This window comes from Gossypium arboreum, chromosome 4 (assembly GCF_025698485.1).
Source record: "Gossypium arboreum isolate Shixiya-1 chromosome 4, ASM2569848v2, whole genome shotgun sequence".
Lineage (NCBI taxonomy): Eukaryota > Viridiplantae > Streptophyta > Magnoliopsida > Malvales > Malvaceae > Gossypium > Gossypium arboreum.
Window position 1 is genome coordinate 36,633,937 of NC_069073.1, and position 25,740 is coordinate 36,659,676.

A 25,740-nucleotide genomic window follows, 5' to 3' on the forward strand; every position below is an offset into this window, starting at 1 on the left:
ACCGCACCATACTCAGAGACCTCCAGCATCGTTGTTTATTTGTCTCCAACAATCAGCCTTCAGTCTCATCGCACATTGTAATAACAACTAGTTAGTAGGTACTATAAAAACTACTTATTATGATAATGCATACAATAATTTTACAACTTGACACACTTTCACCAACCTTAGTTTCCCCACTCAGCCATTCACTCATTCACAAAGACAACACCCCCACCACGACCAGAGACCTCTAGCGTCGCTACTCATTTGTCTCCAACATTTAGCCTTCAGTCTCATCGCACATTGTAATAATAGCTAGTTAGTAATTACTAACAAAAACTACTCAATATGATAATGCATTCAATAATTTTACCACCTGACACACTTACACCAACCTCAGTTCCCCTACTCACCCATTCATTCATTCACAAAGACAACACCCCCACCACGCTCAAAGACCTCCAGCGTCACTACTCATTTGTCACCAACATTCAACATTCAGTCTCATCGCACATTGTAATAATAACTAGTTAGTAGTTACTAAAATAACTACTTATTACAATAATGCCTACAATAATTTTACCACCTAACACACTTTCAATGCCAATTATCTTTACTGTGGAATATAACATAATCTAATTTTTCTTGGTTTTATAGAATTTTTTTCATAAAGATGCATTGTATGTATTGCACTACCAGCCCGTTTTAAAAATGGGTTGGGCTTCAAGCAAGGATTTTTCTACCTAGGGCCAACTCAATTTTATTAACCTAAAAATTTTACCCTTGTTCCCACTTCCCAGCAGACCCAGTGTTGATATTCCCCTCTCCCTTTCCAATCCCTATTCTCCCTTCCTTAATCCCTAATCCTTAAATTTTTCCTTATTTACTGCTTCTTTGGTGTTTCAACCATTCTTGCTTCCCTTCCTTTTGCTACTTTTCATTTGTTTCGTTTTTATTCCAGCCATTGTTGCTCATTTACCTTTTGCTTAGTTTCTGCTTCTTCGCATGTTGTTAATTGTCACCGCTACTTTTCGCTTCTCTACCTTCTTTAAATTCTGCAACCTCAATTCCCCCACTCAACCATTCACTCATTCACAAAGACAACACCCCCATCACGCTCAGAGACCTCCAGCATCGCTGCTCATTTATCTCCAACATTCACCCTACAGTCTAATCACACATTGTAATAACAACTAGTTAGTAGTTACTAAAAAAAACTACTTATTATGATAATGCATACAATAGTTGTACCACCTGACATACTTTCACCAACCTCACTTCCCCTACTCACCCATTCACTCATTCACAAAGACAACACCCCCATCACGCTCAGAGACCTCCAGCATCGCTGCTCATTTATCTCCAACATTCACCCTACAGTCTAATCACACATTGTAATAACAACTAGTTAGTAGTTACTAAAAAAAACTACTTATTATGATAATATATACAATAGTTGTACCACCTGACATACTTTCACCAACCTCACTTCCCCTACTCACCCATTCACTCATTCATAAAGACAACACCCCCACCACGCTCAGAGACCTCCAGTGTCACTACTCATTTGTCTCTAACTTTCAGCCTTCAGTCTCATCGTACATTGTAATAAAAACTAGTTAATAGTTACTAAAATAACTACTTATTATGATAATGCATACAATAATTTTACCACCTGACACACTTTCACTACTAATAATCTTTACTGTGGAATATAAAATGATCTCATTTTTATTGGTTTTATAGCTTTTTTCATAGAGATTTATTCTATATATTGCACTACCAGTCCGTTTTAAAAATAGGTCGAGCTTCGAGCAAGGATTTTTCAACCCAGGCCCAGCCCGATTTTATTAACCTAAAAGGTTTACCCTTGTTCCCACTTCCCACTAGACCCAGTCTTGATATTCCCCTTTTCCGTTCCAATCCCTATTTTCCCTTCCTTAATCCCTAATCCTTAAATTTTTACTTATTTATTGCTTCTTTGGTGTTGCCACCATTGTTGTTTCTCTTCTTTTTACTGGTTTTCAGTTGTTTCATTATTATTGCCGTCATTGTTGCTTTTTTACCTTCTGCTAAGTTTCTACTTCTTCGCTAGTCATTAGTTGCCACTGCTACTTTTCGCTTCTCCACCTTCTGCAAATTCTGCAACCTCAATTCCTTCACTCACCCATTCAGTCATTCACAGAGACAACACCCCTCCACGCTCAGAGACCTCCAATGTCACTACTCATTTGTATCCAACATTCAGCCTTCAGTCTCATCGCACATTGTAATAACAACTAGTTCGTAGTTACTAAAAAAAACTACTTATTATGATAATGCATGCAATAAATTTACCACCTGACACACTTTCACCAACCTCAGCCCCCCTACTCACCCATTCACTCATTCACAAAGACAACACGCCCACCACGCTCAGAGACCTCCAGCATTGCTACTCATTTGTCTCCAACATTTGGCCTTCAGTCTCATCGCACATTGTAATAACAACTAGTTAGTAGTTACTAATAAAACTACTTATTTTGATAATGCATACAATAATTTTACCACCTGACACAATTTCACTGCCAATAATCTTTACTGTTGAATATAAATTATCTCATTTTTCTTGGTTTTATAGAATTTTTATCATAAAGAATTATTGTATGTATTGCACTACCAGTCCATTTTAAAAATGGGTCAGGCTTCGAACTAGGATTTTTCATCCCAAGCCCAGCCTGATTTTATTAATCTAAAAGTTTTTCCCTTGTTCCCTCTACCCAGCTAACCTAGTCTTTATATTCTCCTTTCTCTTCCCAATCCCTATTTTTCCTTCCTCAATCCCTGATCCTTAATTTTTTCCCTATTTATTACTTCTTTAGTGTTGCCACCATTATTTCTTCTCTGTCTTTTGCTACTTTTCGTTTGTTTCGTTGTCATTGCAGCCATTGTTTCTTTTTTACCTTCTGCATAGTTTTTGCTTATTCGCTAGTTGTTAGATGCCGCTGCTACTTTTCGCTTCTCTACCTTCTGCAAATTCTACAACCTCAATTCCCCCACTCTCCCATTCACTCATTCACAAAGACAGCACCCCTACCACGCTCAAAGACCTCTAGTGTCGCTGCTCATTTGTCTCCAACATTCAGCTTTCAGTTTCATCGTACATTGTAATAACGACTAGTTAGTAGTTACTAAAAAGAAACTACTTACTATGATAATGCATGCAATAATTTTACCACCTGACACACTTTCACCAGCCTCAGTTCCCCTACTTATCCATTCACTCATTCACAAAGATATCACCCCCACCATGCTTAGAGACCTCCAGCGTCACTACTCATTTGTCTCCAACATTCAGCCTTCAGTCATCACACATTGTAATAACAACTAGTTAATAGTTACTATAAAAACTACTTACTATGATAATGCATAAAATAATTTTACCACCTGACACACTTTTACTGCCAATAATCTTTACTGTGGAATGTAAACTAATGTCATTTTTCTTAGTTTTATAGAATATTTTTCATAGAGATTTATTGTATATATTGCACTACTAGTCCGTTTTACAAATGGGTCGGGTTTCGAGTAAGGATTTTTCAACCCAAGCCCCACTTGATTTTATTAACCTAAAAGTTTTACCCTTGTTCCCGCTTCCCAACAGACCCAGTTTTGATATTCCCCTTTCCCTCTCCAATCCCTATTTTCCCTTCCTTAATCCCTGTATGGCCCAAATTTTGCCTGGGGCCCAATAAAACCAAACCCAAATTAAACCTAGCCCAAAACCCAACAACCTCCAAAGCCCAAACCTAAGCCCAAACCTAAATGCACCTACCCAAACCTAAGCCCAATACCCAAAATAAAAAAAAATAAAAGAAATAAAATCCAAATATCTTTACTCCACTAAACCACTCCAACCACTCCACTAAACCACTCCAACCACTGTAACCACTCCACTAAGCCACTACACTAAACCACTCCACTAAACCACCCCAACCACTCCACTTGCCTACAAAAAATTTATTTGTAAAATTTGGCTATAAAAGCCATTCAAGACTATGTTAGAAAGAGATTTTTTATTTTTTGGAAAGGCTAGTTTTTGGAGATTAATCAAAGATCAAAGCAAAAGAGGTTTCTTTTGTCTATTCTCATCTTAAGTTCTTTGTTTGTTTATTGTTTTCCTTTCAATTTTATTTTGTTTTTTTTATACGAAAGTAAAAATAAAAGTAAGAAGCTTACCCATATTTTCATTACGAAAAGGTTTTTTGAGGTCCCATTTGTAGTGTACGGTGGCAACCGATTGCAACGTGAGTGAGGGTCCGTGACCGAAGCAAAGCCGGACCAATGGTCGAATTTAGAAAGGAGGGAGAGAGTGTTATTTTTAATATTGTTATTATTTTCTATTATTATTATTACTAATACCACTATTATCATCATTATTACTATTATATTATAATACCTTTTCATTATTATTACTATTGTGTTTTTACTATTATTATTATATTTCCTTTTTTGTATTTACTTATACGTTATTATTTTTTATATTAACTAATTTAATAAATATATATTTTTAGCATATTTATTTTATTTACATATCATTACTTTTATTATTATTATTTCATCATCTATTCTACTTATAGTTTTTTAAAATAATTTCAAACGTTTAGCTTATTCATTATTTCCTTTCTTATTATTTGTTCGACTCATTTATCTTACCTTCGTATTTATCGTTACTATTCATATTTGTTTTATTTTTATCTTATTATAGTTATTGATTTTTATTTGTTATGCATTCTTTATTATCTCGTTCCATCACTTAATTTAGGTTTTATCTAACCCAATAATAATTCTTTCATAAAAGTAAATATTCCGTATTTGATAATTCAAGACAATCATGCCCTAACTTACTGGGTTTTGACTCTTCTCATTTAATCTAAATACGGAATACTCTTTTAAATCACAATACGAGTTTTGAATAATACTTATTTTCGGAAGTACAATGTGTTGTGCCCTAACTTACCTGGTATAACACTTTGTCACCTCGAAGCAAGAATTTGTTTTAAAATAAAGGCAGTATTCGGTATTAGGAAATTCGAGAAAACGTGCCCTAACTTATTGGGTTTCAACTTTTCTTGTTTATCCTAAATAACCGAACAACCTTTTTTTAAAAAAAATTAGAATATATGAATTTTAAATAAAGGCAAGCTCATTCTCAAAGTTTTAGATGTCGTGTCCTAACTTACTGGGCGTGACGTTTTATTACTTCAAGATGAGAGAGTCTTTAACGTTTGTTTTAATCTATTCGGTCATTTTCAAATTAGCGTTTTTACGAAGAGGGATCGTATTTCAATGTCTTTCAAGCTTTCAATTTTCGACACTAAGATATTAATTAATCAACTAGGTACCAAATTTTGGGTGTTACGAGGGTGCTAATCCTTCCTCGTGCGTAACCAACTCCCGAACCTGTTTTCTTGATTTACGTGGGCCAAAATCGTTGTTTAAATAAATAAAACCATTTATTAAAAACAACCACTTTTACAAGGTGATCCAATCACACCTAAAAAGATTGGTGGCGACTCCCGTTTTCATTTTTCTCTAAGTCGATCCCCGTTTTTTTTCAAAAAAAATGGTTACGACAACTTGGCGACTCCACTGGGGAGTTTTATAAGAGAGTCAAGCCACAAGTTGATTAACTTTTGTCTTTTTTCGAAAATTGAGAATTTGGTTTTGATATACGATCTCTTCATTGCATTTCACCCGTTTTTTGTACTATTTTCATCATTTTATTCCTATTTTCTTTAATCGTTTCAAGTTTTTATGCATATATCTTCTCGCATTGCATTGCATGACTATTGTGGTCACACCCTTAAGTGAGAGTGAGAAACTACGCCTTCGTGAGGTTTTCACCTCTGTGCAAGATAGTGGATCACTTTCGGAATACATCCGTACCTATGGTTTCGTGAGATTTTCATCTCCGTGTAACCATAGGGAAATGTATTCCCCTGAATTGAACTCGATTCAAATGAGCCTATAATGGGTGAGGATCGAGGAATCTGCTGGTTTAGGTACCCTTACTCTAGAACCAAACCACATATAGAGAGACCTAGGAGCCCACACTAGGTACAGCCACTCCGAACCCCTAGTGGTCACCCGAATTGCTTTATTTGTTATTTATTTATCCTGCACTAACGTGTTTTATTTTTGTTTTGTTTATAATTGCATTACATTACATCATCCTAGGAAGGTGGTGTTGATTCATATTTGATTGCTAAATAGAACAGTTTGTCATAAGAAAACGGATTTCTTGATAAAGTGGATTATAATACGGTTGTCTAAATATGGTCCAAGTGAACACATGAAAGAAGACTGATAACCCGTGAAGAAATACAAGACTTTGCTTCATTGCCTGAAGACAGAAACAAACAAAGACTATTCGAGAGCCGTCACGTCTTGACCTTCTTAAAGGAGCTGACAAGTATCACAGTAATAAGTGAGCAACGAGTCACAGCCTAGATCGAGCAAAAAAGGAGTTAATATAGACATCTCTTGGAGAATTCGTCAGACTCGACCATAAGATCCGAATATGAAGAGGAAGATAGGTGTCTTCACTTGGAATATGAGAGAAAAGTCGTATATGTAGTCCGTTTTGTGTAAAGGAATTTGCTTTCTAGAAAAGTTGTTCTAATAAAATTAAATTTATAATCAATGCCTTCCTTTTTTTTTTGCATTTATGCATTTGCATTACATTACATCAAAGAAAAGAATATGTTGATTCAAAATTCGATTCCTAAATAGAATAGTTTGTCATAAGGAAACGAATTTCTTGATAAAGTAGATTATAGTGCGGTCGCCTGAATATAGTCCAAGTAAACACGATGAGAGAAAGCTGGTAGTTCACGGAGGAATACATGATGTAATTGCTAGAGATTCAAGCCAACAAAGGCATGACGAGAGAAAGCCGGAAGTCCACGAAGGAATACATGACTTGATTTAATTGCCAACGAAGATTATCCAAGAGCCGGCATTTTTTGATAAGTATCATGGAGATAAGCGAGAAAGAGATCGAGGCTCAGATTAAGCAGCAAGGAACTAGCAAAGGCATCTTTTGGAGAATTTACAGGATTCGACCATGAAGAAAAGATCAACATTTACTTGGACTATGAAGGGCAATACCGCATATGTAATCTATTTTCATGTAAAGAAATATGTTTTCTAGAAAAGTTATTCTAATGGAATTGAATTCAAGATCAACATATTCCTTTCTTTTGCATTCATTCCACACATTTGCATTACATTACAACATTTGCATTAAACTTTTACTAAAGAACCCTGATTAAACAAAATTATTTCAGTTAATCTGGAAACCAACGAGAATCAAGAAACCAAACACAGCTACTATACCCGCCGTAAAACCAAAGCAATGGACTAGAGATTAGAAAGGATAGAACAAATACAAAGGGAGATGCAAGAACAATTAAAAGCGCAGATGCAAGAGCAACTAGCTAAGATACAGCAAGATATGAAGGAAAAAATGGAAGAATCCCAAAATAATCTGATAGGCCAGTTGGCGCAGTTGCTGGCTAGAGAGCGCGAGAAAGGGAAGAGTACTATGGGGAACAATAATGAAGACCCTATCTATCCTCCAAACTTTGCTCCGGTAAACACTCAACCACAATTGGAGGTGCATCCACGAACGGTACCCGTCACTATCAGGCCCCAACAATACCAGGCCAATGCCTCAACACCAATGAATATTCTTATAGGATCGAGCTCTAATCCTGGGGATAATCCAGCTAATCTATTGGTCCCGGACCTTGATGACATGGCAGAAATGGAGAAAGGAAAAGTAGACATGGCAAAACAACTCGATGATAGGTGTAAATGGCTCGAAGAAAAGTTTAAAACAATGGAGACTGCTGATTACCGTGGCGGGATCGACGCTAAGGACTTAAGCTTGGTCCCAGATCTAGTGCTCCCACCAAAATTTAAAACTCCGGAGTTCGAAAAGTATAATGGGACGAGCTGCCCTGAAGCTCATATTACGATGTTCTGTCGAAGGATGACAGGGTATGTTAACAATGACCAGCTTTTGATCCACTATTTCCAAGATAGTCTGATCGGATCTGCGGCCAAGTGGTATAACTCGCTCAGCCGTGCCCAAATTGGTTCATGGAAGGACTTGGCTCAAGCTTTCATGAAACAACACGGTCACGTAACAGACATAGCACCCGACAGAATTACTCTACAAAATATGGAAAAGAAGCCGAGTGAGAGCTTCAGGCAGTATGCACAACGGTGGAGGGAAATAGCGATGCAAGTCCAGCCACCTCTCTTGGAGAAGGAAACGACCATACTCTTCATTAATACTTTGAAGGCCCCATTCATCACCCATATGATTGGGAATACTACCAAAAGTTTTTCCGATATGGTAATGGCAGGCGAGATGATTGAGAATGCCATAAGAGGTGGCAAGATTGAAGTTGGAGAAACTACCAAGAGGTCGGCCCAAAGAAAAGGGAGAATGAAGTGAACAAAGACGAGCTCATACAATAGAGATCACTCAAGGTCAATAACTATCAATCAACCAAAGGTAACTACGAGGGGGCAACAAGGTTCGACAAAGCATGAATCAAGTGTAAGGCAAATTTTTGAAAAGCTCCAATTTACGCCAATCCCAATGTCATATAAGGAGTTATATCAAAGTTTATTTGATTCACATGTGGTGTCCACATATTATATAAAGTCGTTGCAACCCCCGTACCCCAAATGGTATGATTCAAACGCTCAATGTGATTATCATGCGGGAGTATCGAGGCATTCAATAGAAAACTGTACTGCCTTCAAGAAGACGGTTGAAAGACTCCTCGAAATGGGGATTGTGAAGTTTGATGATACCCTTGGTACAAAGAGTCCGTTATCAAATCACGATGATAAGAGCAAATGATTAAAGGACTCTGTCAAAGATGGAAAAATAAGAAGAGGATTAGTAGCATTGGATCCTGAGTGGAGAAACTTGTGAGGCATTCGTCCTTACAAACCTGGAAATGTTTTGAACGATTAGTCTGTAGAGGAACCTCTTGTAGTTTTTAGAGCTAATCTAGAGTAATATTCAAAACACGCTTGTTGCTTTAAGCCTAGAAGCAATTAAACCCCTTTTGTGTAATAGGCTTGTATCCTAAGTCTTTATTTCAATAAAATGCATCTTTTTGAGCAAATATTCTTTGATTTCATCTCATACGGTACAAATAATTGTTCTTAGATTCTTTTTTTCTTTGGAATTTATTTCAAATATTCATTTATTCTTCATTCATGATCATACCATACAAATAATCATCCTTAGAATCATTTATTCTTTTGAATCGCCTTCATGGGTCCCCAGATATCAATGATGTGAGTAATTGTCATTGACTCGAGTCTCTTTTGAGCGAAATATGGGCCTAAAGGGATCTCAACACTCTGAATATGATAGAGATGTAGACTACTCTCTGATTTGTTAAGGATGGTAGAGTAAGATGAAAACAGATCCTCTCTTACAAAAAGACAGTAGACAGTAGGCCTAGGACAAGAGAAAGAGGCAAACATCAGAGTCTGCATTACGACAAAGGCAAAGCGAGACGTCATTGAGTCACTTCTGAGAATTTAAAGATTTTTTGCACGATCATATCATGATACGTCTGGCTACTAAGATAGGAGGATGTTGCAGGGTTTTGAATGGCATATGCTAATGGTTTTATGATGGCCAGGCTAATCATGAGATTTGGGTTCTGCTGGTCTACCATAGAAAGGGATTGCGTCAGTATGCCATAAATGCCAAATTTATGGAGAGAAAATTCATATGCCCCTTCATTCTTTCAACTTTCTCTATATGGGGCATGGAGATTATTGGGCCAATCTCGTCGAAGGCTTCTAACAGGCATCAATTACTTCGCCAAGAGGGTGAAAGTCACTTCATATGTCAATCATCAAAAAAAAAAAGAATCATGGAAAGATGACTGAGACTTGTAAATATCGGCATAAGAAGTCATCATGTACCCTCTATGCTCATCGAACGTCAGTCAGGACCTTAGCTGGGGCGACACATTGCTCGTTGGTTTATGGGATAGAATCGGTTTTGAAGATGAGATTCCTTTCCTCTAAGTCTCGTCAGAGCTGAAGTTAGATAAGGTAAAATGAATCCAATCCTGATAAGATCAATTGAATTTGAAGAAAGAGGGTCCAAAGCTATCTATCGAGGTCTAATACACCGGAAATGATTGATGCGAACTTACTATAAAGAGGTTTATCCTAGAGAATTCCACGAAGGGAACTTGATAGTGAAGAATATCTTTCCTATACAAAAGGACTTCAGAGAAAAGTGGATGCCGAACTGAAAAAGACCTTATGTAGTAAAGAAGGCCTGTTCTGGAAGGGCATTGATATTAACCGAAATGGATGGAAAAGATTTGCCCAAGTCAGTGAATTCAAATCCAGTCAAGGAGTGTATTCTACCTAAAAAGGGAGAAGCAAAGGTGAAAACTCGCAAAGAGAGCCCTAAAAAAACACACAAAAAAACAAAACAAAAAACAAAAAATTCTAAAAAAAAAAGCGGAAAAAAAAAAGAGAAGCCAGGGTGAAACCCCGCAAATGGAGCCTTGAGACTAAAAGGGTTTCAAGTTGAAAAACCAAAAAGGGCAGCTCAAATTTGGATCAAAGTGGGGCATACATTAGTGTTGCTATGCCTGAATTAACAATGAAGAAGTATGTTACGTCTTGGGGCATCTACAAAGTACTCCGGATCTCCTAAACACATATTGAGCTCAGAAAGGTCCTCAAGAAGTTGGTACAGAGAAGCTCAGGCTGTGATATCTGGGGCATCTAGCTTCCATTTTGCCCATTTTGAATTTGTTATCTAGATATGTCTAAATAAATTTTCTTCTTATTGCATTGCTAACTTTGATTAAATCATTCGTTTTGAGTTGATTTCCTTCTTATTGCATTTGCAATCTTTGATTAATTTATCCATTTCAAGTTATGCTCCTAATCAATTTCCTTCTCGTTCATTGTTTTGATCTTTTTCAAGCATTTTGCATTGAAATAATGATTAATGGACTAATAACACTTTCACAAAAGAAGTTTTACATATTACTCTGGAAGTTTCTAAATAATACAAGAACCTGAAACAGGACAATTGTTTAGAACTCACCAAGCCTAAGGGTTGGAAATATTATCTCTTTGGACTCTTTATTGGTTGAACCAAAAGATAAGACATTTCGTCAATTATACAACCTCGACAAATGACGAGCAATGTCAACCTAAGTGTAAAAGGGGGTCATTCTCGAGAAAAGAAAATGATACTCTGCATTCATATACATCTGGTCATTACACCCAGGGAATAGTGTAACAGATCGAACTGATTGAAGATGATGCAAATCCTATGCCTTTGAGTTGCAGCGAAATGGATGGAAGAAACCAAATGTTATTCCTCTGAAATTGCACTAAGAGGCACAAACTTTATGTCCCAAACGGTACAGTGAAAGAAACTCTGAAATTACAGCGGGGCAAGCTTGCTGAGCAAAATGTGATTGTTTCTTTGACTTTTCTATCAAGAATACCAGCCGAACAAGATGCCAGTGTAATACGTCAGCGATAATGTCCTAATGAACAACGAACAATGATACCTTAAGCCTTTTTAAAAAAGGCTCATGGCATTTCTACAATAACACATCTAGTTAGGAGCATTTGATTCATTTCATAACATCCTAATTATTTGACATAAAGCATCACATTTAGTTAGGAGCATTTGATTCATTTCAATCATAGCATCCTAATTATTTGGCATAAGCATGGATACATGAAACTGATTTTACAGATCATGTTCCTCAGAGGACAGTGCAGTAGAATCGGTGAATTCACAAGTCTTAACCCCCTAAGCAGTGGGGCAACAAGTTGAAGATATCCAAGATGATTTGGCATCTTTGTATCAGGCGGAAAGTAGATCGAAGACATAGCTGATTTGGCTTTCACGTGTTTACATTGAAGCAAATCTAAGATGATTTGGCATCTCTGTATTGTTAGAGAACAAATCGAAGTCTAGCATCTCCACTTCGACGGAAGGCAGACACATAGCAGATCCAACCTTCAGATGTTTATACTGAAATAGATCCAAGATGGTTTGGCATCCTTGTGCTTACAAGGAGCAAATCGAAGACATAGCTGATTTGGCTTTCACGTGCTTACGTTAAAGCAAATCTAAGATGATTTGGCATCTCTGTATTGTCAGAGAACAAATTGAAGTCTGGCATCTCCACTTCGATGGAGGGTAGACACATAGCAGATCCAACCTTCAAATATTTATACTGAAGCAGATCTAAGATGGTTTGCCATCCTTGTGCTTACAAGAAGCAAATTGAAGACATAGCTGATTTGGCTTTCACGTGTTTACGTTGAAGCAAATCCAAGATAATTTGGCGTCTCTGTAGCTGCGGAGAGCAGATTGAAGATTGCAGATTTGGCATCCCTGTGTTTATAGGGAACAGATCGAAGATAGTAGATCTGACATTCCTGTGCTTACAGTGAAACAGATCGAAAATTTCAGCATGGCATCCCTATGCTTATAGGGAACAAGTTGAAAACAGCAGATTTGGCATCCCTGTGCTTATAGGGAACAGATCGAAGATAGCAGATCTGACATTCCTGTGCTTACAGTGAAGCAGATCGAAATTTCAACATGGCATCCCTGTGCTTATAGGGAACAAGTTGAAAACAGCAGATTTGGCATCCCTGTGCTTATAGGGAACAGATCGAAGATAGCAGATCTGACATTCCTGTGCTTACAGTGAAGCAGATCGAAGATTTCAGCATGGCATCCCTGTGCTTATAGGGAACACGTTGAAGATAGCAGATTTGGCATCCCTGTGCTTATAGGGAACAGATTGAAGATAGTAGATCTGACATTCCTGTGCTTACAGTGAAGCAGATCGAAGATTTCAACATGGTATCCCTGTGTTTATAGGGAACAAGTTGAAAACAGCAGATTTGGCATCCCTGTGCTTATAGGGAACAGATCGAAGGTAGCAGATCTGACATTCCTGTGCTTACGGTGAAGTAGATCGAAGATTTCAGCATGGAATCCCTGTGCTTATAGGGAACAAGTTGAAGATAGCAGATTCGGCATCCCTATGTTTATAGGGAACAAGTTGAAGACAGCAGATTTGGCATCTCTGTGTTTATGGGGAACAGATCGAAGAAGCAGATCAAGAACTCAAGACTCGGCGAGCCCGGGCAAAATTGGTCCTTTTATAGTCTTTACTTTGTTCTTGTTACACAACAACAAGCAAAGAGGGGCAACTGTATGGCCCAAATTTTTCCTGGGGCCCAATAAAACCAAACCCAAATTAAACCTAGCCCAAAACCTAACAACCTCCAAAGCCCAAACCTAAATGCACCTACCTAAACCTAAGCCCAATACCCAAAATAAAAAAAATAAAAGAAATAAAATCCAAATATCTTTACTCCACTAAACCACTCCAACCACTCCACTAAACCTCTCCAACCACTCTACTAAACCACTACACTAAACCACTCCACTAAACCACCCCAACTGTGACATCCCAAAATTGACCCTAGTCGGAAAGTGGTTTCGGGACCACTAAACCGAGTTATAAAAATAATTAACCGTCATAGTTGATGCCCATTATATGTACAAACACTTGTGTAAAAATTGAATGTTTGGATTTTGTAATTGTAAGTGAATTTTTTTTTCAAATAGGACTTATGTGAGAAAATTTAGAAATGTGCTAGGCAATTGTAAGGTGGCCTATTAATACATGTGGGAAAATAGTTGTCCTTGCATGTCAAATAACCCACTTCCTAAGGTGAGTGGCCGGCCATGACAAGGTTATATAAGGGAACATGTTTCAACATGTTTTGCTAATGGTTGATGTTAGAATTGTTATTATATTGGTGTTGTAGGAAGAGAAACAAAAAAAAAAAGTGTGTGTGTGGTTACCCCTCCCCATTGCCGTGTATTGAACAAGGAAAACAAAAAAAAAAGAAAATTTTTGCTCATTCTATTCTCCATTGCCGTGACTTGAAGGAGGAAGAAGAAGGGATTTATTTTGTGCATGATTCGGCTTGGTTGATGCTTAGGAAGAGGTAAGCACTTTGAAATCCTTGGAAATTTAGATATAAACGAGGTGATTAGTTCAAGTTCTATTCATCCCATGGATTAAATTTGGGTGTTTGGAGGCTTGGTATTTGGCCAAGTAGTTGAAGCTCTTGGTACATATACTTTTAAATGGAGGTTGAAATTTGGTTGTTCATGGGGGAGGGGGTGCCGAATGTGGCCAATGAAAGGCCTTGATGAACTATATATGTGGCTTGGGTTTATGATATTCGGTTAAGGGATATTGTGCTAGCAAGGTTGGTTTAATATATACATGTAAGTTACTTTGTATTTGATGTTTAGAAAAAAAATAGTGAAAGGCAAAGTTAATGATGTTGGATAAATTTTTAGTAGAGTTGTGCTTAGGCATTCGGTCATTGATGAGCATTGTTGTAACCTAGTTGTAGTTGCAACTCCTAATCTTGAGATGGAATTTGTACACATACGTTAAGTAAATGGTTAGGGCCGAATGGGACTATGTGTTTGAAAGAATAAAATCGATACTATAATTGCTAGTATAAGTATTCGGCCATTCAATCAAGGGTATAGGTGATGTTAGACCAATTTTAGCACATTCGGCTATATAAGTATACCCAATTATGATATTGCCTTTGATTGTATGAAATCAACTAAAATGGGTGGTTAGTAAGGATGGTTATCTAATATACGAATATGTATACGTGTATGTGCGATTGGATTATTGATAGAATAGTAAATTGCATAAGGCTATTGGCGAATAGCCAAGAACATAAGGTAGCAAGATAAAAATTTTACCATGTCGTTCGCATGTTATATTATCATTAGAATGTGGATACCAACATATGTACCCAAGCGATTGAATGAGTTGATTTATTTGTTTAAGCTCAAGATCCTAAAGGAGAGGCGTCCAACAAAGGGAAATCGAAGGTCAACGAGTAGCCGACTTGGAATTATTTGCCCAACACTAGGTAAGTCATTAAGCACATATGCTTGATATTGCTTAAATGATTGTAAAATCTATGCAATTGTATTTAATGGGATGCTATATATATATATATAAAAATGAAATTGTATGTGTATGGAGTGATGACAATTGTTGAATGTAAAAGAAATAGTGAAATGTGTAGAAAGTTTGCTTTCGGCACTAAGTGTCGGGCAATACGTGTGTACGGTGATTTGAGATTGGCACTAAGTGTGCATGCTGGAAATATATGGCACTAAGTGTGCATGCTGGAAATATATGGCACTAAGTGTGCATGCTGGAAAAAAATCTGACCTTGGGTGTGCGAGCTCAAGGGTATGGCACTATGTGTGCGGGCTTAAATTGCGTGGCACTAAGTGTGCGAAATCGAGTATTAAGCACTGTGTGTGCGTACTCTATATATATGGAGGTGTGTCTCCATCGAGTTGAGTATGGACAGCGGATCGGGTAAGTACCTCGAGCTCATGACGAATAGAGAATACGTTCATGCTTGGGGTTGAATTTGGTAAGCCTTAAATCTATGTGATGATTGAAATTGTATGGTTGTGCTGGAAAATGAGTTAATGTGTAAAATGTTTCGATTATCTTGTTGTGTAGAATATGAAATGTGGATGTATGACTTGGTACGAGATTGGACCGAAAGGTCCGAGGTATTATGGTATAGATTCGATATGGATGAGTACCTAGCCTCGTTTGTTGTACATGTTGTAGTAACTTTATCGGTGGATTGATGAATGCTTATGACTTCTCGAGTTGTAAACTCACTCGGTGTTTTTCTTGTCACCCATTTTAGGTCTCTCGGACTCGTATTGTTTGCGTGATCGGGACCGTCGTTGAAGTCATCACACCGCTGAAATCTTGTGGTATTGTTTTCGTTGTTGAAGAACATTTGGCATGTATAGGCTATTATATTTTGTCGAATTGTGGGTTGTAAACTTTAAGCCATGTGAAAATGGCCTATGTGGTCGCCGAGTGGGATGCTAGAACCTATAGCCACGAGTCTTAGAAACTCTAATTTTGATATGGTGCCCATAATTTGTGTCATGTATGATGGATGATTAAGGCCAAGGAAAGATTCATGAAATTGGCATAGTCTCATCGCAGTAACTGTTGCGGACAGCAGCAGTGAGATGAGATTGAAAAATCACTAAAAATAGTAGAAGTAGAATTAAATAGTGAATAAATTATGAAATTGAACCTTGATGAATCTATTTTTATATGGACGAAACGAAACGACCATATGAGCAGTATACTGAGAAATATTAAAGTTCTCGTGAGACAGGGCCAGAACGGTTTCTGGGTCCCCTATCGCGACTTTGAAAATTTACCATAAATTATCCAGAAAGAATTAGGAGTCATGCCTTATATGTACAGATTCCATTTTGAGTCTAGTTTCATTAGAAACAAACGGCACCAGTATTAAATCCCTGTACAGAGAGATATTCAAGTTGTAACGCGCGAAGGTCAGAGCAGTCGATCCCTGTAACATGAGTGACTTTAACTAATAAACTGTACCAATTGGCCCGACCAAAAATTCTAGAAATAAATCCATGGATGGGTATGTGAGTCTAAATTCAGGGAAAATTTATGAAACCAGTTTCTGAGTTTTGAAACTCGAGATATGATTTTTAAGGCGACGGTGACGCAGTTTTCCAGCCTGACCTGGTAATGTCAAATTGGTTGGTACCTTGAGAGGATTTGGCCGTTAACCCCTCGTGTTCGACATCGCGACGGTCACGAGTTAGGGTGTTACAATTTTATTGGTATCAGAGCTATGGTTTAGTCGGTTCTAGGACTACCATAGAGCGTGTGAGTCTAGCTATACATGCCAAATGTTTAGTGCTTAATAATGTGATGACTTCTGACGGTTGAAATTTTTGTTTTGATTAGCGATGGAACTTGGGATAGAGAGACCCTTGGCGGATGACGTTGAAAGTGTAGCGGCTGCTCCTGCACAAGGACACCGCTGTTGAGCCTCGGTCATCCGCGAATAATCAAAATGAAGGGCGAAACAAGCCTTCTTCACCATGATGAATGAGTGGGTCGCATAATATGCCCGAACCAATCCGGTGTCCAACCATTCCGAATTTAAATAATCCACCCCAAGAGCCCGTGATGCCATCCATCGATCCTGTGAGGTGAGTAAACCACCGTGGACTTGATTAGGAAACGTAATGAGGAGTTTAAGGTCAGAGTTACCGACGATGCCGAAAGGGCCGAGTTCTGGCTTGATAACACCATTAGAGTGTTTGATGAACTGTCATGCACACCCGATGAATGTCTTAAGTGTGCTATATCTTTGTTACGAGACTCAGCCTACTATTGGTGGAGGACCTTGATTTCCATAGTCCCAAAGGAACAAGTTACTTGGGATTTCTTTCAAACGGAATTCGGAAGAAATATATTAGTCAACGGTTCATCGATCGAAGCGTAAGGAGTTCTGGAACTCAAGCAAGGCCGTGTGATCAGATCTCGAATCTGAACATGAGTTCGTAAGACTTAGTCGGTATGCTCGGAGTGTGTGGCTGATGAGGTTGCTATGTGCAAAAGATTTGAAGAAGGATTGAATGAAGAGTTAAAGTTACTAGTGGGAATTTTGGAGATAAAGGAGTTCGTGACACTAGTCGAACGAGCTGCAAGGCGGAAGAACTTGGGAAGGAGAAGAAGAAGGCTGAATTTGAAGCAAGAGATTACCGTAAAAGATCAACGAGTAAAGCTCGTTCTCGATCGTAAAGAGGTTCGTGGAGGACACCAATAAGTCGAGGCGATGCGGAATTTCCATTAGAGCCCGACCATTGACGGACTCCGAGCTACATCGGTAGCTAGTGTGGGCAATAATCGTCAAGAGAGACCTGAATGTCCCCAATGTGGAAGACGACACCTAGGTGAATGTTGGGGTAAGTCGTTAACCTGACTCATTACGGATGTGGTTCAAGGACCACTTCATTAGGGATTGCACGAGCTAGATGAGAAGAATAAGATGCAAGGTGCGAGATCTAGTGGGGCGACAATAGAGGTAAACCCCGAGGGTTTCAGGAGGTAGGGGTGGTAATCGAGGGGAGCCACCGACACAATTGCTCGATCCGAGACCCGAGCTCCTGCTAGAGCATATGCCATCCCAAGACGAGAGGAGGCATCCTCCCCGACGTTATCACTGGTACTTTTACTCTCTTTGATACTAGTGTGATTGCATTGATTGACCCCTCTACTCATTCATATGTATGTGAAACTTTAGCATCCAAGAAGACTCTACCGTTGAGTCTATCGAGTTCGTAATTCGAGTGTCAAACCCTTTGGGTCAATACGTACTCGTTGATAAAGTGTGCAAGAGATGCCCCTAATAATTCGAGAATCCGGTTTCCTACCGATCCGATGCTTCTACCATTTGATGAATTCGATGTTATTCTTGGTATGGATTGGTGATCAGTACATGATGCGTTGGTGGATCGCAAAAGGAAAACCATTGATTTGAGGAGTGCAAATAATGAGGTAGTCCGAGTCGAGTCTACTAATTTAAAAGGAGTGCCGCGATAATATCTTCTATGACCACTCGGAGATATGTGAAAAAGGGTGTGAAACATACCTTGCGTATGTGTTGGAAAGTAAAGAGACTAAAAGAAACTCGAATCGGTATCGATTGGTTTGTGAGTATTCGATGTTTTTCCGGAGGAGTTACGGATTGCCACCGGTTCGAGAAGTGGAATTCGCATCGGTTGTACCGCACTACGCCGATCTCAATAGCTCCGTGATCGTGTGGCATTAACGGAGTTAAAGGAATTGAAGGTTCAATTGCAAGAATTGACGGATAGAGGTTTCGCCGACCGAAGTTTTTCTCCATGGGCGCACCAAGATTGTTTGTGAAAAGAAGGACGGAAGCATGAGGTTGTGCATCGACTCACCGTCAACTCAATAAAGTGACGATAAAGAATAAATATCCGTTGCCACGAATTGACGATCTGTTTGATCAATTAAAGGGAGCCTCGGTGTTTTCAAAGATAGATTTGAGGTCGGATACTATCGGTTGAGGGTCCGAGAATCGGACATACCCAAAACCGCTTTTAGAACAAGGTACAATCACTACTTAATTCTTGGTGATGCCGTTTGGGCTCACTAATGCCCTCGGTGTTTATGGATTTAATGAATAGAATTTTCAGCCATACTTGGATCGGTTCGTAGTTGTATTTATCGATGACATTTTGGTCTATTCGAGAGATGAAACCGAACATGCTTGAACACCTAAGGCTAGTGTTGCAAATCTTACGAGATAAGCAGTTATATGCAAAGTTCAAGAATGTGAATTTTGGTTGAAAGAGGTTAGCTTTTGGGGCACGTGGTGTCCGTCGGTGTCGTGGTGGACCCGAACAAAATTTCGACCATAGTCAATTGGAAACCTCCAAGGAATGTTACCGTTAGAGCTTTTGGGGCTTGCCGGTTACTACCGACGGTTTGTAAAAGGATTCTCGATGATAGCCACACCCATGACAAACCGCTTGTAAAGATGTCAAATTTGAATGGACGGAAAAGTGTCGAAAAGTTTCAACCAATTGAAAACCCATTTGACGAAAGCTCCAGTTCTAGTACAAATACCCGAATCGGCAAAGAGTTTGTCATCTATAGTGATGCCTCCCTACTTGGGTTAGGTTGTGTATTGATGCAAGAAGGTCGAGTTGTGGCCTATGCGTCGAGACAATTAAAGCCACATGAGAAAATTATCCAACCCATGATCTCGAATTGGTCGCCATCGATTCGCCTTTAAAGATATGGCGACATTACTTATTCGGTGAGAAGTGCCATGTGTATTCGGATCACAAAAGTCTCAAATATTTGATGACTCGGAGAGACTTAAATCTGCGACAAAGACGATGGCTCGAGTTGTTAAAAGATTATGAACTCGTCATTGATTATCACCCGGAAAGGCTAATGTGGTTGCGGATGCCTTAAGTCGAAATCTTTGCTTGTTTTACTGAGCGATGAATGTACACTTGTCTATCCTACCCGACAATGTGTTAGTAGTCGAATTAAAGGCCAAACCGGTGTTGGCTCATCAAATTCGGAAGCTCGAGAAAGTTAATGAGGAGTTGCTTGCAAAACGGTGAGTGTGTTCGAACAAGGAATCGAGTTTCAAATTGATGATGACGATTGTTTGAGGTTCGAAGTCGTCTGTGTGTTCCAAAGAATTGAACTTATTTCGATAATTCTAAATGAAGCCCATTGTAGCCGAATGGCAATCCACCGGGAGTACGAAGATGTACAACGATTTGAAACGCCAATTTTGGTGGCCCAGATGAAACGAGACATTTCTAAATTTGTTTCAAGGTGTCGATATGTCAACAAGTGAAAGCGGAACATCAAGTGCCATTGGGATTACTTCACCGATCACGATACCCGAGTGGAAATGGGATCGAGTCACCATGGACTTTGTATCCGGACCGCCATTGTCATGAGTAAGAAGGATGCGATCCGGGTTGTTGTTGATAGATTGACTAAGTCGGCTCATTTTATCCTCGTCCGCACGGATTTTTTCGCTCGATAAATTGGCGTAATTATACATCTCCCAAATTGTTCGATTGCATGGGGTGCCTATTTCTATCGTGTCGGATAGAGACCCAAGATTTACGTCGCGATTTTGGAAGAAATTGCAAGAGGCTTTGGGTACCAAGTCGCATTTTAGCACCGCTTTCATCCCCAAACCGATGGTCAATCCGAACGGATAATTCAAATACTCGAGGATATGTTGAGATGTTGCATCCTTGAGTTTAGTGGTTCATGGGAACAGTATTTACCTTTGATTGAATTCGCCTACAACAATAGTTTTCAATCAAGTATTAAGATGGCGCCTTACGAGGCTTTATACGGTCGTAAATGCCGCACCTATAATTCTGGTGAACTTAGTGAAAGTAAAATCTTGGGTTGATTTGATTAAGGATGCCGAGCGAAAGTTCGAGTAATTCGTGAAAGTTTGAAAGTCGCTTCGGATCGCCAAAAGTCGATGCGGATTTGAGAAGAAAAGACATTGAATATCGTGTTGGAGACAAGGTATTTCTCAAAGTCTCACCGTGGAAGAAGGTGCTTAGATTTGGCCGTAAGGGCAAATTGAGTCCGAGGTTCATCGGTCCATATGAGATATCCGAACGAGTCGGTCCAATCGCATATCGCTTGATTTTGCCCCGAGCTCGAAAAGATTCACAATGTTTTTCATGTCTCGATGCTTGACGATATAGGTCGATCCATCGCACGAATTGCTCCATCGAGATTGAGATTCACCTAATTTGAGCTATGAAGAGGAACCGTTCGCATTATGAGGCGTGAAGTAAAAGAGTTGCGCAATAGGAAAATACCGTTAGTGAAGGTGTTGTGGCATAAACACGGAATGGAAGAAGCCACTTGGGAGCTTGAGGACTCTATGAAAGAGCGATACCGAGCCTATTCACGGTAAGATTTTCGGGACGAAAATTTCTTAAGTGGGGGAGAGTTGTGACATCCCAAAATTGACCCTAGTCGGAAAGTGGTTTCGAGACCACTAAACCGAGTTATAAAAATAATTAACCGTCATAGTTGATGCCCATTATATGTACACCCATTATATGTACAAACACTTGTGTAAAAATTGAATGTTTGGATTTTGTAATTGTAAGTGAATTTTTTTTTTTCAAATAGGACTTATGTGAGAAAATTTAGAAATGTGCTAGGCAATTGTAAGGTGGCCTATTAATACATGTGGGAAAATAGTTGTCTTTGCATGTCAAATAACCCACTTCCTAAGGTGAGTGGCCGCCATGACAAGGTTATAAGGGAACATGTTTCCAACATGTTTTGCTAATGGTTGATGTTAGAATTGTTATTATATTGGTGTTGTAGGAAGAGAAACAAAAAAAAAGTGTGTGTGTGTGGTTACCCCTCCCCATTGCCGTGTATTGAACAAGGAAAACAAAAAAAAAAGAAAATTTTTGCTCATTCTATTCTCCATTGCCGTGACTTGAAGGAGGAAGAAGAAGGGATTTATTTTGTGCATGATTCGGCTTGGTTGATGCTTAGGAAGAGGTAAGCACTTTGAAATCCTTGGAAATTTAGATATAAACGAGGTGATTAGTTCAAGTTCTATTCATCCCATGGATTAAATTTGGGTGTTTGGAGGCTTGGTATTTGGCCAAGTAGTTGAAGCTCTTGGTACATATACTTTTAAATGGAGGTTGAAATTTGGTTGTTCATGGGGAGGGTGCCTAATGTGGCCAATGAAAGGCCTTGATGAACTATATATGTGGCTTGGGTTTATGATATTCGGTTAAGGGATATTGTGCTAGCAAGGTTGGTTTAATATATACATGTAAGTTACTTTGTATTTGATGTTTAGAAAAAAAATAGTGAAAGGCAAAGTTAATGATGTTGGATAAATTTTTAGTAGAGTTGTGCTTAGGCATTCGGTCATTGATGAGCATTGTTGTAACCTAGTTGTAGTTGCAACTCCTAATCTTGAGATGGAATTTGTACACACACGTTAAGTAAATGGTTAGGGCGAATGGGACTATGTGTTTGAAAGAATAAAATCGATACTATAATTGCTAGTATAAGTATTCGCCATTCAATCAAGGGTATAGGTGATGTTAGACCAATTTTAGCACATTCGCTATATAAGTATACCCAATTATGATATTGCCTTTGATTGTATGAAATCAACTAAAATGGGTGGTTAGTAAGGATGGTTATCTAATATACGAATATGTATACGTGTATGTGCGATTGGATTATTGATAGAATAGTAAATTGCATAAGGTTATTGGCCGAATAGCCAAGAACATAAGGTAGCAAGATAAAAATTTTACCATGTCGTTCCGCATGTTATATTATCATTAGAATGTGGATACCAACATATGTACCAAGCGATTGAATGAGTTGATTTATTTGTTTAAGCTCAAGATCCTAAAGGAGAGGCGTCCAACAAAGGGAAATCGAAGGTCAACGAGTAGCCGACTTGGAATTATTTGCCCAACACTAGGTAAGTCATTAAGCACATATGCTTGATATTGCTTAAATGATTGTAAAATCTATGCAATTGTATTTAATGGGATGCTATATATATATATATAAATGAAATTGTATGTGTATGGAGTGATGACAATTGTTGAATGTAAAAGAAATAGTGAAATGTGTAGAAAGTTTGCTTTCGGCACTAAGTGTCTTGGGCAATACGTGTGTACGGTGACGAGATTGGCACTAAGTGTGCATGCTGGAAATATATGGCACTAAGTGTGCATGCTGGAAATATATGGCACTAAGTGTGCATGCTGGAAAAAATACGACCTTGGGTGTGCGAGCTCAAGGGTATGGCACTATGTGTGCGGGCTTAAATTGCGTGGCACTAAGTGTGCGAAATCGAGTATTAAGCACTGTGTGTGCGTACTCTATATATATGGAGGGTGTGTCTCCATCGAGTTGAGTATGGACAGCGGATCGGGTAAGTACCTCGAGCTCATGACGAATAGAGAATACGTTCATGCTTGGGGTTGAATTTGGTAAGCCTTAAATCTATGTGATGATTGAAATTGTATGGTTGTGCTGGAAAATGAGTTAATGCGTAAAAATGTTTCGATTATCTTGTTGTGTAGAATATGAAATGTGGATGTATGACTTGGTATGAGATTGGACCGAAAGGTCCGAGGTATTATGGTATAGATTCGATATGGATGAGTACCTAGCCTCGTTTGTTGTACATGTTGTAGTAACTTTATCAGTGGATTGATGAATGCTTATGACTTACTGAGTTGTAAACTCACTCGGTGTTTTTCTTGTCACCCATTTTAGGTCTCTCGGACTCGTATTGTTTGCGTGATCGGGACCGTCGTTGAAGTCATCACACCGGCTGAAATCTTGTGGTATTGTTTTCGTTGTTGAAGAACATTTGGCATGTATAGGCTATTATATTTTGTCGAATTGTGGGTTGTAAACTTTAAGCCATGTGAAAATGGCCTATGTGGTCGTCGAGTGGGATGCTAGAACCTATAGCCACGAGTCTTAGAAACTCTAATTTTGATATGGTGCCCATAATTTGTGTCATGTATGATGGATGATTAAGGCCAAGGAAAGATTCATGAAATTGGCATAGTCTCACTGCAGTAACTGTTGCGGACAGTAGCAGTGAGATGAGATTGAAAATCACTTAAAATAGTAGAAGTAGAATTAAATAGTGAGTAAATTATGAAATTGAACCTTGATGAATCTATTTTTATATGGACGAAACGAAACGACCATATGAGCAGTATACTGAGAAATATTAAAGTTCTCGTGAGACAGGGCCAGAACGGTTTCTGGGTCCCCTGTCGCGACTTTGAAAATTTACCATAAATTATCCAGAAAGAATTATGAGTCATGCCTTATATGTACAGATTCCATTTTGAGTCTAGTTTCATTAGAAACAAACGGCACCAGTATTAAAGCCCTGTACAGAGAGATATTCAAGTTGTAACGTGCGAAGGTCAGAGCAGTCGATCCCTGTAACATGGGTGACTTTAACTAATAAACTGTACCAATTGGCCCGACCAAAAATTCTAGAAATAAATCCATGGATGGGTATGTGAGTCTAAATTCAGGGAAAATTTATGAAACCAGTTTCCGGGTTTTGAAACTCGAGATATGATTTTTAAGGCGACGGTGACGCAGTTTTCCAGCCTGACTGGTAATGTCAAATTGGTTGGTACCTTGAGAGGATTTGGCCATTAACCCCTCGTGTCCGACACCGGCGACGGTCACGAGTTAGGGGTGTTACACCAACCACCCTACTAAACCACTCCACTAAATCACCCCAACCACTCCACTTGCCTACAAAAAATTTATTTGTAAAATTTGGCTATAAAAGCCATTTAAGACTATGTTAGAAAGGGGGTTTTTGTTTTTTGGAAAGGCTAGGTTTTGGAGATTAATCAAAGATCAAAGCAAAAGAGGTTTCTTTTGCCTATTCTCATCTTAAGTTCTTTGTTTGTTTATTGTTTTTCTTTCAATTTTATTTTGTTTTTTTATACGAAAATAAAAATAAAAGTAAGAAGCTTACCCATATTTTCATTACCGAAAAGGTTTTTGAGGTCCGTACATTGCACGGTATAATCGACAACGCCCGTGGGGGTCCGTGATCGAAGCAAAGCCGGACCAATGGCGGATTTAGAAAGGAGGAGAGAGTGTTATTTTAATATTGTTATTATTTTCTATTATTATTATTATTACTAATACCACTATTATCATCATTATTACTATTATATTATAATACCTTTTCATTATTATTACTATTGTGTTTTTACTATTATTATTATTATATTTCCTCTTTTTTGTATTTACTTATACGTTATTATTTTTTATATTAACTAATTTAATAAATATATATTTTTAACATATTTATTTTATTTACATATCATTATTTTTATTATTATTATTTCATCATCTATTCTACTTATAGTTTTTTAAAATAATTTCAAACGTTTAGCTTATCCATTATTTCCCTTTCTTAGTATTTGTTCGACTCATTTATCTTACCTTCGTATTTATCGTTACTATTCATATTTGTGTTTATGTTTATCTTGTTATAGTTATTGATTTTTATTTGTTATGCATTCTTTATTATCTCGTTCCATCACGAATTTAGATTTTATCTAACCCAATAATAATTCTTTCATAAAAGTAAATATTCCGT

General features: G+C 38.3%; 1 protein-coding gene across 1 annotated transcript; it reads left to right on the forward strand.

Annotated features, from left to right (window-relative positions):
- Positions 1 to 7,447: 7,447 nt before the first annotated feature.
- On the forward strand, positions 7,448 to 8,491 carry LOC108459119 (uncharacterized). The gene has a single exon (XM_017758482.2). It carries the CDS (start codon positions 7,448 to 7,450, stop codon positions 8,489 to 8,491), a length of 1,044 nt encoding a protein of 347 aa, XP_017613971.2.
- The last annotated feature ends 17,249 nt before the right edge of the window (positions 8,492 to 25,740 follow it).